We start from the raw sequence: 17,269 nt of genomic DNA on the forward strand, positions 1-17,269 counted from the left end.
TCCCCAAAAACCGGAGTCAGCATCTCTGCGTCCGTTGCGCGCAGCTGGAGGAACGGTCCGCAGCGGCGTGGAGCCCAGCAGCCGGCGGCGCAGGTAAGACCCGCACCACCGCTCTCTGCAGCTTTCTGCTTTTTATCACCTTTAGTGAAAATATATATTTTTTTGAATGGTGAATGAATATGGATTAAACATTTACATCGAGCCTGTAGCATAATCCGCGCTGGCCTTAATTACTCAACAATTAAGCCCCAACACGCCCATTGAGACGCGGATTTAGTGGTTTATATTAACACGGAGATCTTAATGAACTGTTTATATATGCTTAATTAACGTTTTTATTAAGGATCGTGTTGTGCACGCGCTCATTTCACCACGCTCTTTCGCGCGCTTCCGCTTTATCTCTAAACGTGATCAGGAAAAATTTCGGAATGAACTGGTTTTATTTTGATGAATGTCTGAGCTTTGTGGCCGTTTTATCATGTTTGACATGTTTTCAGTGGTCTCCTATTTTGTGAGAAGCCAAAGCCTGAGTGATTATGTAGCCATAGTAACAGGTGGCTGTCTGCATCCTCCATCACCACTCAGCACACACACACACTTCTCTTCAGCAAATCTGCAACTATGTAAGCAGTGAGGACATTAAACACACACACATGATCGATGATGGTGTGATTTCATGGTGTGCATTTTCTGTTTTCAGTCCTTCCACAGGTTGGGGCGGACATCGGGGCAGCTGTGTAGGATGAAACACACTTTGTGTATGCGCATCTGCCTCTTCTCTGTCAGTGGCGTCTTCTTGCCACATAGCAGCAGAGGAACGATCAGGGAATAGCGATGCACCTGACATAACTTCCTGTTTGGAGTCGAGACAATGAACGTGCACTCGCCTCCGAGGAGGAGACTCAGGCGCACTCGTGTTCTCTTCTTCATCGCAGGTGTGCTGCTGTGCTTCGTCTACTCGCTAAGTCTGAAGGCCAGGCTGTCACAGCCGCAAGCCTCCGCCCAGACGCATGACGCTGTGGGGGCAGAGGGAGGTGGAGACGATGCTGTGGAGGTCAACATTCGTGAGGTGGTGGCGTCCAATGAGACGGAGGAGGAGACTGTCTCACCTGAGACCACCAAACCTCCCCTGCTGATAATCGTCAACAGGACAGATATCGAACAGTGTATCTATGTTGAGCCTCAACCTCCCAAACCACCCCCAACTCAACCACCTCCAACTCAACCACCGCCGACCACCACAGCTCCCCCTGGTCGCCCGCCACAGCCCCCTCACAGGAAGGGTGAGTACCCAGAGGACATCTTCTCAGTGGAGCAGCGACGACAAGGCTGGGTGGTCCTGCACATCTTGGGCATGATCTACATGTTTGTCGCCTTGGCTATCGTCTGTGATGAGTTCTTCGTCCCTGCGCTGGAGGTCATCACCAACATACTGGAGATCTCTGACGATGTAGCAGGGGCGACCTTCATGGCGGCCGGAGGCTCCGCCCCCGAGCTCTTCACCTCCCTGATCGGCGTCTTCATCTCCCACAGCAACGTGGGCATCGGCACCATTGTGGGCTCAGCTGTCTTCAACATCCTGTTTGTGATCGGCATGTGTGCCGTCTTCTCCCGGGAGATGCTGTACCTCACCTGGTGGCCCCTCTTCAGAGACGTGACCTTCTACATCCTGGACCTCATCCTGCTCATCGTCTTCTTTCTGGACAACATGATCCTGTGGTGGGAGAGCATGATGCTGGTGCTGGGCTACATCAGCTACGTGGTCTTCATGAAGTTCAACAGTCAGATCGAGCAGGCGGTCAAGACGCAGCTCAACAAGCACATGAGCATTGTCAAGGTGTGGACGTCAGACGAGCCAGAGAAGGTCAGTTCATGTCACATCCGGAGACAAAGTTGTTTAAAGATCTCGAAAGTGGATTCAACTAGTTACAAATACAATACGAATATAGAAATAAATAGTTAATTGATTGGTGGCTGACGGATTACAACCTCAGTTTATTGAAAATGGTTGAAAAACAAAGCCAACTGAATCAAACAAATAATCAGGCACAGTTTTTAAAATACATTCGCTGCAAAAAAGCAGAAATACCAAACATCTGTCGGTAAACAAATTCCTTTTGGACAAAAATTTCATCATGTAAACCCTTGCTCTTTTGAAAAAAAAACAGATATGCCAGACAAATAATAGATTAATAAAGGAAATTATCAGATTAATTGAATATCAAAGTGATCGTCTGTTCCTGCTCTACCTTTCATCGATATCATGCAAACCAGTACACAGTAAAACATCAATACGGTAAATCATTGCAAAATCAAATTGTGATTCAAATGATGTTCAGTGGAAGTTTCCATTGTTCTGTGATTTTATACTTACGTTAATTAGGTGCAGTACTTCTGTGTCGCTGTTGTCTTATATTGTCTTATTTATTCTTTTTAAATGTGTGAAAGCCTAAAGATAATTTTACCATTTTAAGTTGACACGGTAGTAACTCCATTGTTCTTTCACAATGATGATGATGCATTTCTTGAACTCCAGTGGGAGCACCAGTTCAAAGGATAAGGTTGGTTAGATTGTCTTTATGAATTTGTTAAAAGAAAAGACCAAAATTAGCTGAAGCAAATTATGAACACTCATTTATTGTTATTATTATTACAAAGACTCAAACTGCACTTGATGATTTTGACTCAACAAGTGTGTATTAATTCACAATTTACTCTTGCGTCTGAGTGACATCTGTAAGCACTGCAATACCCAGCTGGTCTATTATTTTCTTTTTAAGCAGGGAAACTATATTTATAATCCCAGTTAAAGATCGGCTCAATGGTACTGACAGAGAAGTCAACGTGTATGTAAAGCTGCATTTGTACGTTGCTGCTTCTGATCACTGCATTTGAATCGTTCGTAGGCTGAATTTAAATGGACAATATATCTTCAATCTGATGGAAATCATTCTGATCAGCACATTGGATATCAGCGTATCTGTCAGAATTGACATGGACACTAAAATAAAATGGCCTGATCAGATATGTGTGTTTACTACCCTGGAACATCAGTCACTATAGAACTTAAGTGGTTCTGCAGCTGTGGAGAATCAAATCAGCTGAAAGTATAATAATATATATAATTTTTACTCCAACCTTTTAGACAACGCTGAGCTGAGTTCAGTAGAAGAAGGTGACAAAGATGTCTCCACTTTTCCAATTATTCTGTCCACATGGATTCCAGCTTTGTTCATCTTTTCAAACATTCGTTTCAATTGGTTGATTTGCTGCCTGGAAACTTGCACATGGAGAAAACATGCTCAGAAAGAATATATTTATTCCAACCAGAGAGGAACAGTCAGATTAAATGTTCACATGGATTATTAGGAGCTAATATTTTCCTATTGAACAGATTATCAAAGAGTTACATCAAATATCTCAATCTGATTGGAAACACCTCCTGATCAGGTCAGTCTGTTCTGATGATCTGATTATTAGTGGAATACTTCTGTCCATGTAAACACAGTCACTCATTAACTCCAAGGTTCTGATTTAAGCAAAAAGCAAAAATAACATTCAGACATGACAAAGGATTGATTCAGTCGGAGCAGATGTCTCTGCAGAGCAGTAGTTACCAGACAGACTTCCATCTATACTCAGTATATTGTCTGTCCTTTCATCTCCTCACCGTTGGGACTACCGCCTGCCCAGAGACACAGAAAACGGGACAGTGATTTGTGGGTCTGGGCAGGTGACAGCCTGTATTTGTGTGAAATCCTTTGATGATACCGAACAGAAAGGACTCCAGGTGTCGCAGACAGCGTGTCACAGCGGTGAAGTGATGGAAATGTCACTCTGTTTCTGTTACAGCCCTGAAAAACCGGAATACATAAACATTATTTTGTTTGGTTGTTTCAAGGTAATTGAAGACTGAAGAGTGAAAGGCTTATTTCTTGCAGAACACCTGCGGACCAAATAGCTTTCTGCAGCAAATGTCTGAGCCTGTGTTAAACATGCAGAGCTGTGTTTCAGTACTTCAAGCACCGCCAGCACATTCTTCAATTAGTCTGAAGCATGTCTACAATCAGCATGCTCTCCTTTAATCGTAACTCTGAGTGTAATTAGGCATGCTGCCACATTAGTGGGCCAGAATTACTGAAATTCAAATGATCCTCTTCCAGGAATTTCAATATAGAGAAATTTTTGATATTAATATTAATGTTTGTTATTTGTTGTTTGTGAATCGATCAGTTTTCCACATGCAAAACATAAATCTCTTTCTATCAATGTCTATCAGTAAAGATAAACCTGTTGAATCCACAGTAATACACACAGGTTATCACGGGAGGAGTCATGCAAGAGAACGTACGACCAATCTGAGACCAAGAAACACATATAAGTACATATAATAAACACTGAGTTATATGGGGATTTGATAAGGTAGAAGTTCAGTATAGGAAATTAAGAAAATTAAATATCTCCCAGTGGATCTTGATGCAGGTCGCCTATAATAACACCTGACATATTCCTATATTCCTTCTTTAAGTGTCTACGGTGAGAGCAGCTGTAACTTTTAGTTTCATTTGAATCTGACTTGAGGCAGCCATTTTCTCGGAGTAAAGCTAGATTTGTGCTTCTGCGTCGCTGCCTTACATGCACCTTGCCATTGTCCACTGTTTGAAACACACAGAAACGCAACATAGCTGACTTCCATTTTAGTGGCGTAATCATAGACTGATGCACACGACGCACAAGCAATAATACAACAGTCTCACCAAGATTAATAGAAGTTAAGGGCAGAGTTATATTAGAAGAGTGTGGTTTGTACAGCGTGTGGTCCACTATAGCTTTTTTCAAGACAGTTTGAGAGACAATATCACATGAAAGAGGGGAAAACAGACATTTTCAGCATCTCCTGGAGTGTTGGACGTGGTTATTCACATAAAAATATGCCACAAAAAACTGTTGGATCTGTTCTCAGGAAGTTGCAGGTGGTTATTGCAGAGTTAGATAATCAAGCAAAATGCAGTATCATCTGAAATAATGAAGGTGTTAAAGCTGGATATTGACACAGAGCTGCAGGAGGACTTAATAAATGATCCACTTCAAGGCTTAATGTCCAGAAATAATATCGTTATAGATCACTGCAATTAAATTGAACATGTTGAAACATTTGTAAATTACCAAGTCTGTCACTGAACATGTTAAGCTGAACAAAAACTCCAACCAGCTTTCACATGCATTCAGTAAACTGAACTGCTGCAGATTAAACTGTCGGACTTTACAGGAGAGTGAAGCTCCTCCACCTCCTCCTCCTCCTCCTCCTGCTGCTCCTCCAGCTGCGGCTCCGTCAAAAGCTGAAGATAAACCCAAACCAGAGCCTGCTCCGCCTCCCAGCAGTCCTCAGCCCAACAAAGATCCACAAGACGACAAAGCCAGACTCAGGGTATGAAAAACTAAATTTATTAACATTGACGAGGACTAATGGCATCTCTCCGGTGACGTCTTGCAATCAGTGCTTCCTCAGTTTTATTGTTTGGAATTTCTTTTCAAATTTAAAAACTGAAACGTATCTCAATCCCTTTTCTTCTACATTCAGAATTAAGATCAGTGAAGTTTCATCAGCATGTCAAGGAAAGTCTTGAAAGGTCTGCAGTTATTTTATTCACATAGGGACATTTTAACATTCTTAAAAATCTTTTACGAGCATAACACATGTACTTTTTGTTCTTTAAAAAAACACTTTTCGACTTTTCTTTAATATTCATTAAAACGATTATCTTGTAAAGTTGGTCTTTAATGTGTTTCATGGTGGTATCCTGCTAGTAGATTGATGCTACAGGTAACAAGTCGGGTGTTTTCCATTACTTTTGACTTTATGCTGTTAATAATATATGAGTAAAGGCTTTTATCTTAGGTAACGTCTGCAGTTGCTGCAGTTTAAACATATACATATAGTATATAGTATAATCCAGGGTAAAACAACAGCAAGACTAACTACCCAGCAATGCAACTAATAATATACTAACTAACTCTAGGTCTTGGCTGGTTTACTACTGTAGTTAAGCCAGACATGCTAACGATCAGAGTTTGTTGTAAAGCAGATAAACATGCAGGTTAATTTGTTCCCCACACTTCTGCTCTTCGGTTCTGTAAATTCAGAGCCATCGCTTTGTTGAGATTTTGAGATTCTGCAACTTTTCTCAGATCAGCCAGACTCTGGTTTCTCCGTTAGTGTCACTGTCTCGGATGGCTTGCTTTCGCTGTAGTGTTCCCAAACAATCCCACAATGCATTGCAGGATGATTTGCAAAAGAGCTTATTTAATTCTCTAGATTTGCACATGTTCAAATGCTGTTTCGGTGGATATTCCACGCCGACAAAAACCTAAAAGTTAAACTCTGTGACTGCATGTCTGTTGGCCCGTAGGTGCGTCCCGTCCTGCAGCGAGGCGGCAGCTCGGCTTCCCTCCACAACACCTCCCTGCGGAGCACCATCTTCCAGCTGATGATCCACACGCTGGACCCTCTGGGAGAAGGTAACCAAAGTGGCTTCTGCAGGAAGGAAGCTCACAATTTAATTAACTGAATGAAATGTAAGTTACACGTAAGACAATAAAAGTGGTCCATCCAGGCCACCGTTGATGATATGAAGGACGCAGCTTCTTATAATGAATTTTCAAAAATTCTAAGTGGTTTTAAAGTATGTTCATGTTGTAAAACAACCAAATACCTTATGTCTAAATGTATTATTTTTATTCTGTTAATCAAATATAGTAAATAATAAATAAATGTCCTTAAAATGAAGGAGGCCAAAGAATAACCCATAACAAAAATAAAAAAACTGAATAATTCTCTAATAATCATTTAGACTTTAACTTTTAAAGAATGTGTTGAGATTTTTAAATATTATTTTTATTATATCAATAAGTAAATAATAGTGTGATATAGTAGGGATTCAACTATTCTCCTTAATATCAGTTTATTGGTAATCCTTCAAGTTTCTCTATTTATCATCTTAGTTATAAGTGTTTAACGTAAACTATTTATATGTAATTTCTCCCATAAAAACTATTATTTAATATTTTATATAACTGCAGATTTGTTTTACTGTGCAAGTTTGTACAGTAGCTCACATCTATGAGAGCCTCCAGGAGGAGTTTTAGTTGTTAACGAATTAATTGATTAGCATTTGTATCTGGCTATATTATAGTGCGTTAAAGACGTTTATTTGATGATTATATGCTGCTTATAAATGCTTAAGAGACTTAAAATAAGTCAGATTATTATTATTATTAGAGATGACGAAAAAAGCAGCATCTCTCCACATCTGAAACGACTGACTAATCTACTAAACCTTCCACCTCCACGGTGCAGTGACTCAGCTCTATCCGTCCTGTCGTCGTCGTGGCGTGACGAACCCTTGCGACCTTCAGCCCGTCCTCAAACTCACCTGCCCGCTGTTCCTCGCTCTCACAGCGCCCGGCCACCGCTGAGCCTTAATCAGCTTTTCAATACGGGCTAATAAAAGCTGGATAAGAGCCAGCGTGCTAGCAGAACAAGCTCTTTATCTCTGGTGTCACAGTGGGAGTTGAGAGTGGCTGCATGCAGCTGGAATGTGTCTCTAAACGTGAACGTGACAAGATTCAGATGCCCGATAACTGCACCGAGGGTTATGAAGGGGTCATTGTGCTGCAGTGGGTTTCTGTGTCCCAGTGTTTCAGCTGACAGGAGAGGAGGAGGTTGTGGTGCATTCAGGTACAATACTTGAGCTTTCTTTAAGCTCCTTCTTCAGTTTGGACCGTGAAGAAAAGAAATTCTCACAGAACCGTTGTTAACGACACCATAAGAAGACAGTTAACAGTAAAATATGATGAATTATAACTCTTTTACATTTTACACTTCTGCACATTTATCAAATTTCAGGTTGATCTGTTATTTCTGGTTACATGGGGCTTGGGCAATGCTTTTAGTCACTTTAAAACTACTACTACTAACAGTATCACCTATGATCAAATTTATTTGTAGCTAATAAGTTAGAGATGGTTTTGTGACCCGTATTTCTACGATACAGACCTTTGTTTGATTTACAAGCACTTTTGTTTAAAGTTGGCGTCCAGACACCAGGGGGCGCTGCGCAAAGGAGTTAACACTAGTCTGACGGTCCAGTTGCATTTTCTGTTGAGAGTCCGTTTGAAAGAACATGAGGCAACTATGACAGCCTCTTAGGAAACAAGTCCCAGAGTTAAAATCTTGTCTGTGGTTTCCGTCCTAGAAGCCACCCTTAGAGGGGCTGTTAAAACCCCTGGCCCGAGGAAAGTCAGAAGAGGTAAGGGCGACAACGAGATGTCGCCTGGCTGTAGTGTTTTTCTTGTCGCATGCCATTTTGTGAATTTATGTGTGCATGGCGCTTCGTATGTGCTGCTGAGCTGTGTTTCGTCGTCTTTGTTTGGTTCAGCTAAACAATGTTGATACACAGATGAGCCGAAACATAACGGATCACGGATGAAGAGAATAAAGTTACTGTCGGTCCTTCGGGTCATTGCACTAAAATTAAGACCTGAATGACTTTGACAAGGTCCAAATTGTTATGGTTATTCAGGTTGTGGGGCGCTCCCAGTCAACAGAGCTCGGTACCGACTGACAGGAGACTGAGGAACTGGCAGCAGGGTGTTGTGCTGGAGAAAGTTTGATCCCTGGTAGCGTCAAACACCGACTTACAGAGCTTGATGGATCTTCTGCAAAGATCCTGGTGTTGACTTGGGCACCTTGAGCACAGCTACCTTCTGGAGTCCACGTCTTGTCGTATCTGATTTTTGAGCTATATAAAGACAGATGAACCCTCCATGTGTCACCCATAGGTATTATTGAAGCTCACTGTGGTGGCCTTGGCCGTTGCCATCTTGGCAGCACCTGACTCAACCTTACACAGTTTTAAGCCTTGATATACATTTTAACATGGAGGTCTAGGGGGATTGACTCACTTTCATAGCCAGACTACCAGCTGTCATTCAATGAACTGTAGTTTGTAGCACTCAAGAGTGGGCTTTATTTTTCAGCCCTGCAGGAGGAGGCCCCTTGGTTCAGATCTGTTTTTGCGGCATCCAAAGGACCAGGTTTTATTTGACTGGTGGTCAGAATGTTTTGGCTCATCCCTGTAGGTACAAGTGACATTTGTTGACCGATTCTGTAAAATGTGCATGCACTCTGATGAGGATGATGTTGTACTGCAGTTTAGAAACACAAGAAGTCAGATGTTTCCAGTGACGCTGTAAATGAAACTTAAAATGTTGGGTATTTTTTTTTTGTGTGTGTTTCTGCCAATCAGAGACATCCTTTAATGGTGATGTCAGAGGAGAGGGGTCGGTACAGAGGAAAGGTGAGGTGTAGAAAATGTGGCTTTTGTGTTGTGTCTGTATTTTCCCATTTCCTGTTGTGGTGCCTGGTCTCGTCTACATCTAATACTTTGGACACTTAAGTTTATATTAGATGGTTGTTTGTTCGTCAGTCTTGAATGGTTGCATGTTAACATCAAGTGGATTTGTTGTGTGTATCTCTGGCCTTATTCACTAACTGGCATAACAAATAACAAATCACAGTATGTGTTTGGTTCTGATCAAAATCTTTGGTTAACAAGGCTTCAAAACCTTGAAAAAAAACCTTTCTGGAGGGGTGTAGTTTAAAGGCTCATTGTTTTTACAAAATGGCCAGTTGTGTTTAAGTTCAAGTGTGTGCATGCGTCACATGAGATTCGTATGAGTGACGATTTTCTTGACTGCAGCGAAGAACAAAGTAAAACCTCTGAACGTCCCGGTGACGGGAAAACTGCAGAACAAGTCCCATCATTGCCGCATCGAAGGTGAGTTATACCTGAAAACTGCCTAAAACATATCCAGACTTTTTAATAAATGCGAGATATGCTTCGAAGTACTGTTTGTTAGCTGCGTCAGCCTAGCTTAGCATAACGGCAGAAAGTGGAGGGATGTGCAGTTTCAGTTTTAACCCCAAAAATACTTTTTTGAGGGTTGTATTTCTGATGGAAATAAGTGGAGTTTTCTTAAAGAGTGGTTTTGAAGCTCAGTGTGGTGTCTCCGGGTGTCGCCATCTTGTTTGAGCCTGACTCCTCCCAGCTACCAGATAATTCAGAAATAGTCAAAGAGGTGGAGATTGAGTGGGGATGGGACAGACAATAATAACCGAGGCAACCAGGACCTCAATGATAACTTATACAGTATCAAAAAAATGTTTTCAAAGACCTGAAGAACCTCAAAAATTCTATGCATGACCAAAACGTTTTTGTAGCATAATGTAAACATGTTTATTTCTGATGTGAAGTTGCAGGTCTTTGTGGATTGACTCATTTTTCTAGCCAGCCTCAAGTGGACATTTGAGGAACTGCAGCTATTGACACTTTTTTTCAACCCTGCTAGGTTCTTTGTGTTTAACAGTTTAGATATATTTTTGTTTTTTCCTTAATTTATTCTAAGATGCTCTTCAGCAGCTGGAGGCTAATGCTGACGTGTCATGAAATTAATATTAACATGCTCTGAACCAGACTTTGAATTTTCTTAAAATGACACCACTTGAATGAGGGTCTGAAAGAAAACAAGCCGAGGTGTGTGTGTCATATACCGTGATCTGGATTAATCTTCACAGAGATATTAGCAAGCTACCAGGCTAACAACACTGCTAGTTGGCTAAGTAGTTTGCTAACAGGTCCATATTAACATTTGAATTTGTTTAATTTCTATGTTTACGAGCTGATATCTGGCATCTACAACCATATGGCTGCCTTTAAAACTTTAATGTCTACTTTCTTTTTGTTCATTAAAAAAGTAAAACAACATCATAGCAGCTGCTGTGGGCTGATTAGTTTATCTATCACGCTCTGATGAAGAAACCGACAAGCGGCTCTGTACTTTCATAGTATTGTAGTCACTTTTATATTTTGTGACCACTGACGTTTGATTATACTGTGAGATTTGTGTTTACCATATTGAGGTTTGTGTGTTTGTGGAGGAACAGTTCCGTTAAGACGCTGGTTGTCTGCCAATAATCAGAGATGGCTTGTGGTAGAAGGAGGTTGTTCTCCGCAATCAGCGGAGCCTCTCGGTCGGCGTGTTTGTGCGTCACAGTGTGGAGTAATGAGGTGCTTCAGAGTCGGAGGTGCACGGCCAAGTGGGAGCCTAGAGAGGCCTCGATGAGCCCGATTCAATCCGCCCCGAGGATTTACATGACGATGGGACGGTGTGTGTGTGCATGTGAATCTCTCTGCCTGTTTATCTCCAGACACTCCAATCACTCCCACTGGCTCTTCATATGGGACCGCATGGCATAATGATTTTTCAGCTCGGCATTAAAAATCAAATCGGTAATGCTCCAAGTGTGAGATAAACGGCAGTTCTCTCACATTCATATGATATTAAAATGTGCGATCTGAGTTTCAGTAGCAGGGGGAAACCGTTTGGACTCTCATATTCACCTAACTGTGAGTTGTTTGTCAAAATGGCCCCTCATCGGTAATGTTTCACGCCTACGAGGTGCTTTCGGCGTGTAGCCCACCTGATAAAATGAGAATGAATCACTCGTGAGTCAGTACGGAGGACATAAATTGAAATTGAGGACAAACCTGTTTAGAGTTTATCAGAATTTACTGATACACTGAAGAAGAAAACCGAGAGAAAGAATGTAAAAACAAATTAAAGAATAATTACATTAGCAGTGTTTTATTAGTAGGGACTAGTTTCACAATTTTTTTAAATGTTAAACCTATTACAGTTGCAGATTAGCCTACCAAACTCAGTTCCAAATATGACTTTGGTAACTATTTTCATCATAGGCCGTGTTTCAACCATTAGACAAAAAAAAAAAAAAAAAAAAACTCTGCCTGCATTTGGATAGTCACCAACCAGTCATGTTGTAAACAAATTCAGCTCCACAGGGCTCACATGACATCTATGACGACATTTTTCTTACTTTTCTGTCCATCATCACATGAGTTGGACATTTTCACATGGAAGTCTATGGTCTACTTTTGGAGCAAGCCTCAAGTGGCCATTGTATTGACCGTATTTATGATCAAAACAAAGTTACAAAGTGCGTCGTAACCCAGGAAATAAAATAAAGGACAAACCCGAAAAGGCTCGTCGAAGCTTAAAAAGGTTAACTGACGTTTGTATGTCAGCTGTACCGACACTGCGTTCTTCCTCTTTCCTTAGAAGCTGATCAAAAGGCAAAGTCGGAGCAGCCTTCTCCTCCTCCTCCTCCTCCTGCTGCAGCCTCCGGCTCATCAGCGGGTGCTGCAGCCGAGCCGTCCACCTCCCAGCCTCCAAAGACGGACGAGACGACTCAGAAGGCGTCAGAGCAGCCGGAAGAGTCACAGGTGAAACGCACACAAACACCACCGCCCACATATCTCGTTTTCTTTTGTACTGAAAAACAATTATACCAAACTAATATTTCTTAAATAAGTCTGTTTCCTCCTGACATCTTCAATGATTCAGTCCTTAAAGCACTTGGATGCAGTCGCTTCTAAAGTACAGCTTTTCATGTAAAATAAAAAGGCATACATGTAGAAGATGTTAATGTTTCTCTAGAATTGAAGAAATAAGTTTCTTTTATTATTCTTTCAACTTAAGAAATCTGAGCTACAGCAGCTTCGTTGTTTGATCGGACCTAGTCAGTGGTCATAATGTTATGGCTGATTAGGGTGTACAATAGTTTAAAAGAATTTGAAAACACTGTTCCACGATAGATGGTTGGATTGTGTGTGTGTGTGTTTTTTTAAATTTATTATTCTATACATGAAAGGTAGGACCAGTCTCTTGTCTTTTGTCTCACACTTTGTCTTCCCACCCTGAAGGAGGTGGAAGTGGCAGCAGCATCAGCAGCAGCAGCGGCGGCGGCGGCGGGGGGATCAGAGGGCTCCCAGGGCAGCGCTGAGGACGAGAGCGGCGACCAGGAGAGCAGCGACTCCAGCGAGGGTGAAGACGACGAAGAAGACGACGAGGAAAACAAGGAAGAGGAGGACAAAGAGGAGGAGGAGGAGGAGGACGAGAATGAGCCGCTGTCTTTGGAGTGGCCCGAGACCAGACGGAAACAAGCCACCTATCTGTTCCTGCTGCCCATCGTGTTCCCGCTGTGGCTCACGGTGCCCGACGTCCGCAACCCGGTGAGTACGAACCGGTCACCGTGGCAACCGGGACCTCATTCACTTATATTTATCTGCCCAAGTGGAAAAATGACACCGGTACAGATACCGTTGGCTTTACTTCCTTGTTGTTTTAATGAGCCTAACCACAGAGCTGGATGTGGTTTCAACCAGGTCAGTAAATATAAAAGACTAATTAAGTTGTCACATGACACCACTGTGGCTGGACTCATCCAGTGCACGGTGCACTGCAAACAACCAGTCCTCTACACCAACAAAACCAAGGGACTAATCATCGACTCCAGGAGACACTGTGCAGAACCTGTCCCTCTTCACATCAGTGGGGACAGAGAGTCTCCATCTTTAAGTTCCTTGGGGTGCAGATCTCCGTAGACCTCTGCTGGCCACTATAGAGAGTGAGCTCTTGTGCTGCTTACGCTGGGGGTAACTCACCAAATAGCACAACAGATTTAAATACGGTTTGTTCAGGGACTTCATGGCTTTGGGGAAGAAACTGTTCATTGGTGCGGTGGTGGGAGTTTTTATGGATCTGTGTCGCCTCCTAGAGGGCAGGAGGTCGAACAGGTGGTGGCAACAGGGTGAGAAGAGTCTGAATCGTGTCGAGATCAATCTCGTATGTTCTCGGTTAAAGCTCGTCCCTAATTAAACGCCAGCAGAGAACAACAGATTTCTAAAGATGACAGTTTCATGGGTTGAAAATGTCCCTGCAAGCAGCGTGTGGCTGAACTGTTTTACCTCTAGTAGTTAATACTAATAATTCAGGGTTTAGGCTGCGTTTATTCTAACCAATGTAAAGTGTTGAAACAGAGCAACCCTTGCCTCAGACATCCAAATATAAACTTTAAATAAAATCCTTCAAAGACATATTTCCCTCCCAAAACAATTCCATCAGACAGACTTGTCCTTATTGGCACTTGGCAGGAAGTATGTGTCACTGTGTCAAAGTCAAACTGATTGTTGGGTTAAAAAAAGGTTTTATTTTCACCTGCTGAGCTTGTGAGAAATAATTCATTCAAGAGTTTGTTTGTGTCGAGGACCTGAGGCTCCACTACAGATTTAAGAACACTTGAACATATTATTAATCTGTCTCCACATGTTTCCGAACAAGCAACTTGAACATCTTTTGTGTTTCCCAGGCGTCCAGGAGATACTTCGCCATGACGTTCATCGGCTCCATCTTGTGGATCGGAGTCTTCTCCTACATGATGGTGTGGTGGGCTCATCAGGTTCGTCTGCTCTTCACACGTTAACAGGAAGTGCCTCTGAGCATAGGGTTTTCTTTTGTTGCAGTTGTGTGCTGCATAAATATAAACAGATCGGCCACAACATTAAAACCACTGACAGGAGAAGTAAATAACATTGACCATCTTGTAACAATTCAGTGATCTTCTGGGAAACTTTTGGACCTGGTATTCATGTGGAAGTTACTTAGACATGTAGCACCCACCTAGACCAGACCAGGCACCCCCACCCCATAGCAATGACACTCCTTGATGGCAGCAGCCATCCCCAGCAGGATGCAGCCTGACACAGGCAAACACAAAAACACTTTAGGAACAAGTCCAACACATGAAGAACAGCTCAAGGTGTTGACCTGGCCTCCAAACTCACTAGATCCCAAACTGATCAAGTATCTGTCAAAGAACTAACAAACTGAGAGGCTCTACTCAGAGTCTGACGCTTGTTCTCATCTCTTCTTGTTCACAGGTGGGAGAAACCATCGGCATCTCAGAGGAAATCATGGGTCTGACCATCCTGGCGGCCGGCACGTCCATCCCTGACCTGATCACCAGCGTGATCGTGGCCCGCAAAGGTCTGGGAGACATGGCCGTGTCCAGCTCGGTGGGCAGCAACATCTTTGACATCACCGTCGGGTGAGTCTCAAATATCAGTTCTTTCTGAGCTGAGGTGACAGTTACGATGTAGCCCAGTAAACCAGACCCTGGTTCTGTTTACATGGACAATATTTCCTTCTGAACAGATTCCAACTATTTACATGGACGCTAAATAAAATGAGCAGATCAGATATTTGTGTTTACATGCCCAAAAACATAATTTATAAAGTGGTTCTGTTTGCTGTGGAGCACTAAATCAGCTGGAAATCTGCCGCCTTTATTGACAACAATGAATAGATTTGAGTTTAATTCTGATGTCCATGTAAACACGGCAAGTTGATTGCTTTATATGAGGTCACAAACCAGGTCAAATTGTTTTGGAATCACTTTTTAAAAAGTGTGTTTTATAAGTTCAGTTAAAATTTTAGATCTTAAGAGCAACTAGAAACAGTAGCTATCAAAGTGTGACCTAACACAGAACTCGTGAGAACAAGTAAAGAACCTCAGAGTTCTCCAGTACTTCAGAAAATGTCTCCTCTCCTAACGTGTCCCGGACAGTTAAGCTGAATGTGACCCTGTCTGGTTTTAGTCTACCGGTCCCGTGGCTCATATACACCGGGCTCCACAACGGCCAGCCGGTAATGGTCAGCTCCAACGGCCTGTTCTGCGCCATCGTGCTGCTCTTCCTCATGCTCCTCTTCGTCATCATCTCCATCGCCGTCTGCCGCTGGAGGATGAGCCGAATGTTGGGCTTCACCATGTTCGTACTGTACTTTGTGTTCCTCTTCCTCAGCGTCCTGCTGGAGGATCGCGTCCTCACCTGCCCCATTTCTATCTGAGTCGATCGACGACGATTGGACACGACTTGGACCGTACACACAGGATCAGTTCAGTAGCTAGGATGTGTTAGAGGAGATCTGAACCGAATGTCAAAAGCTGTTAAAGGAAAATTCCACTCTCGACATATTTGGTCTGACCAACGTTTTCCAGCTGCTACTTAGTTTTCTGGCCTTCAGCATAGACCCTCCATTTTATTTGAGTGTCTGATTTGTGTCTGATGCCTTCATCATGTTTTGATGATAGAAATCTGAACTTTCTGCTCACAACAGAGTCCCATTTACTCCTTGTATAGAGTTTAAAATGCAGGGAGTAAGTTTCTACCAAGTCCAGTATCCTTAACTTGCTTTTACTCTCTGTCATCGTGGTTGTTTTTGGTTCATGAGTCGCTACACCTGGGACAGACGTGGCTGATTGTCAAACCTAACAGCTACAAGATGCTGTTGTCAGACGTGTGGTGGATCTTTAACCCTCTATAGAAACATAATTGCTTCAGTGTTTGTCTGTTGCAGCTGTAGTTTAACTTGTTTGTGCGCGACATCTTCTCTATCCCGCCGTTGATCAAGCTCGCTAATGTTTCTCACAACTTTTAAGCCAGAACCTGCTGTCAGTCCGGAAATGAAATGTGAAAAATAAATGTCAGATCCCTGCTAATTATTCAGCAAACTTGAAATGCGAAAATAAGAAGTCAAAAGCATTTTCAGATCTATGATAAATTTCCTGCTACAAATCCCAGTCCACATACGGAGCCGTGCAGTCTCTGCTCTTTATTTGTACCGAAAAACCCGACAACATCGCTGCGACTCCATCTGGATCCACCTGACGCTCCAACCCCGACATCAGCATGGTGACTTTGTTGGAAGGAGCCAAAATCGTGGGCGGTGTAAATGTTTGTGGAACTCAAAGGAAGCTGTTTGTGTCATATGTCAGTCAACCCCGTCATTCGCTGCCATTGGTCGTCGCCCCAAAGTTGAGATTAGTTCATCTTGGTACCTCGTCGCCCGTCGTTGCTACAACTCCCTGAATGTTTCATTAACATGGTCTCTTATCGCTAGTTTTGTTGTGTAAACGGCTGCACAATAACAACTAAGGCTAGCTTAGCTTATCTCATTTCACCGATGGTCTCTTCCTGTGTGTGCGCTCCTTAAGACTCGACAGTAGCTACTGGAAATATCTGGTTGTTTTGTCACATGATCCATCTTTTGTGGTGGAGTTTTCCTTTAATATTTTCATAATGCTCACTGAGGTAACTATAAATAGGGTTCATTAAAATACATTACATCGAAATAGTGACGCTACAGATTCACTGCAGCAATTCAAAATCACTGGATGCAACTTCAGTTCTGTATGTTCAGTATTGTCTGAACGGTATTCCTCCCACTCTGTATTAGACCCCACTAGTGTACGTTCTTGTTTAGTGTGTATAAAAAAGAGTTTTTGTGTGGA

At 42.5% G+C, this 17,269-nt stretch overlaps 1 protein-coding gene across 1 annotated transcript; it reads left to right on the forward strand.

The window, feature by feature from the left end:
• Window positions 1-684: 684 nt before the first annotated feature.
• On the forward strand, window positions 685-16,182 carry LOC311509420 (sodium/potassium/calcium exchanger 1-like). The gene is made up of 11 exons (XM_084574629.1): window positions 685-1,864; window positions 5,270-5,428; window positions 6,411-6,519; window positions 8,256-8,309; window positions 9,309-9,359; window positions 9,762-9,839; window positions 12,199-12,362; window positions 12,801-13,151; window positions 14,288-14,377; window positions 14,859-15,025; window positions 15,576-16,182. Exons 1-11 carry the CDS (start codon window positions 872-874, stop codon window positions 15,823-15,825), a joined length of 2,466 nt encoding a protein of 821 aa, XP_084430755.1. The 5' UTR covers window positions 685-871; the 3' UTR covers window positions 15,826-16,182.
• The last annotated feature ends 1,087 nt before the right edge of the window (window positions 16,183-17,269 follow it).

Source organism: Chelon labrosus (genome assembly GCF_963514085.1).
Source record: "Chelon labrosus genome assembly, chromosome: 3".
In the NCBI taxonomy this organism is placed as follows: domain Eukaryota; kingdom Metazoa; phylum Chordata; class Actinopteri; order Mugiliformes; family Mugilidae; genus Chelon; species Chelon labrosus.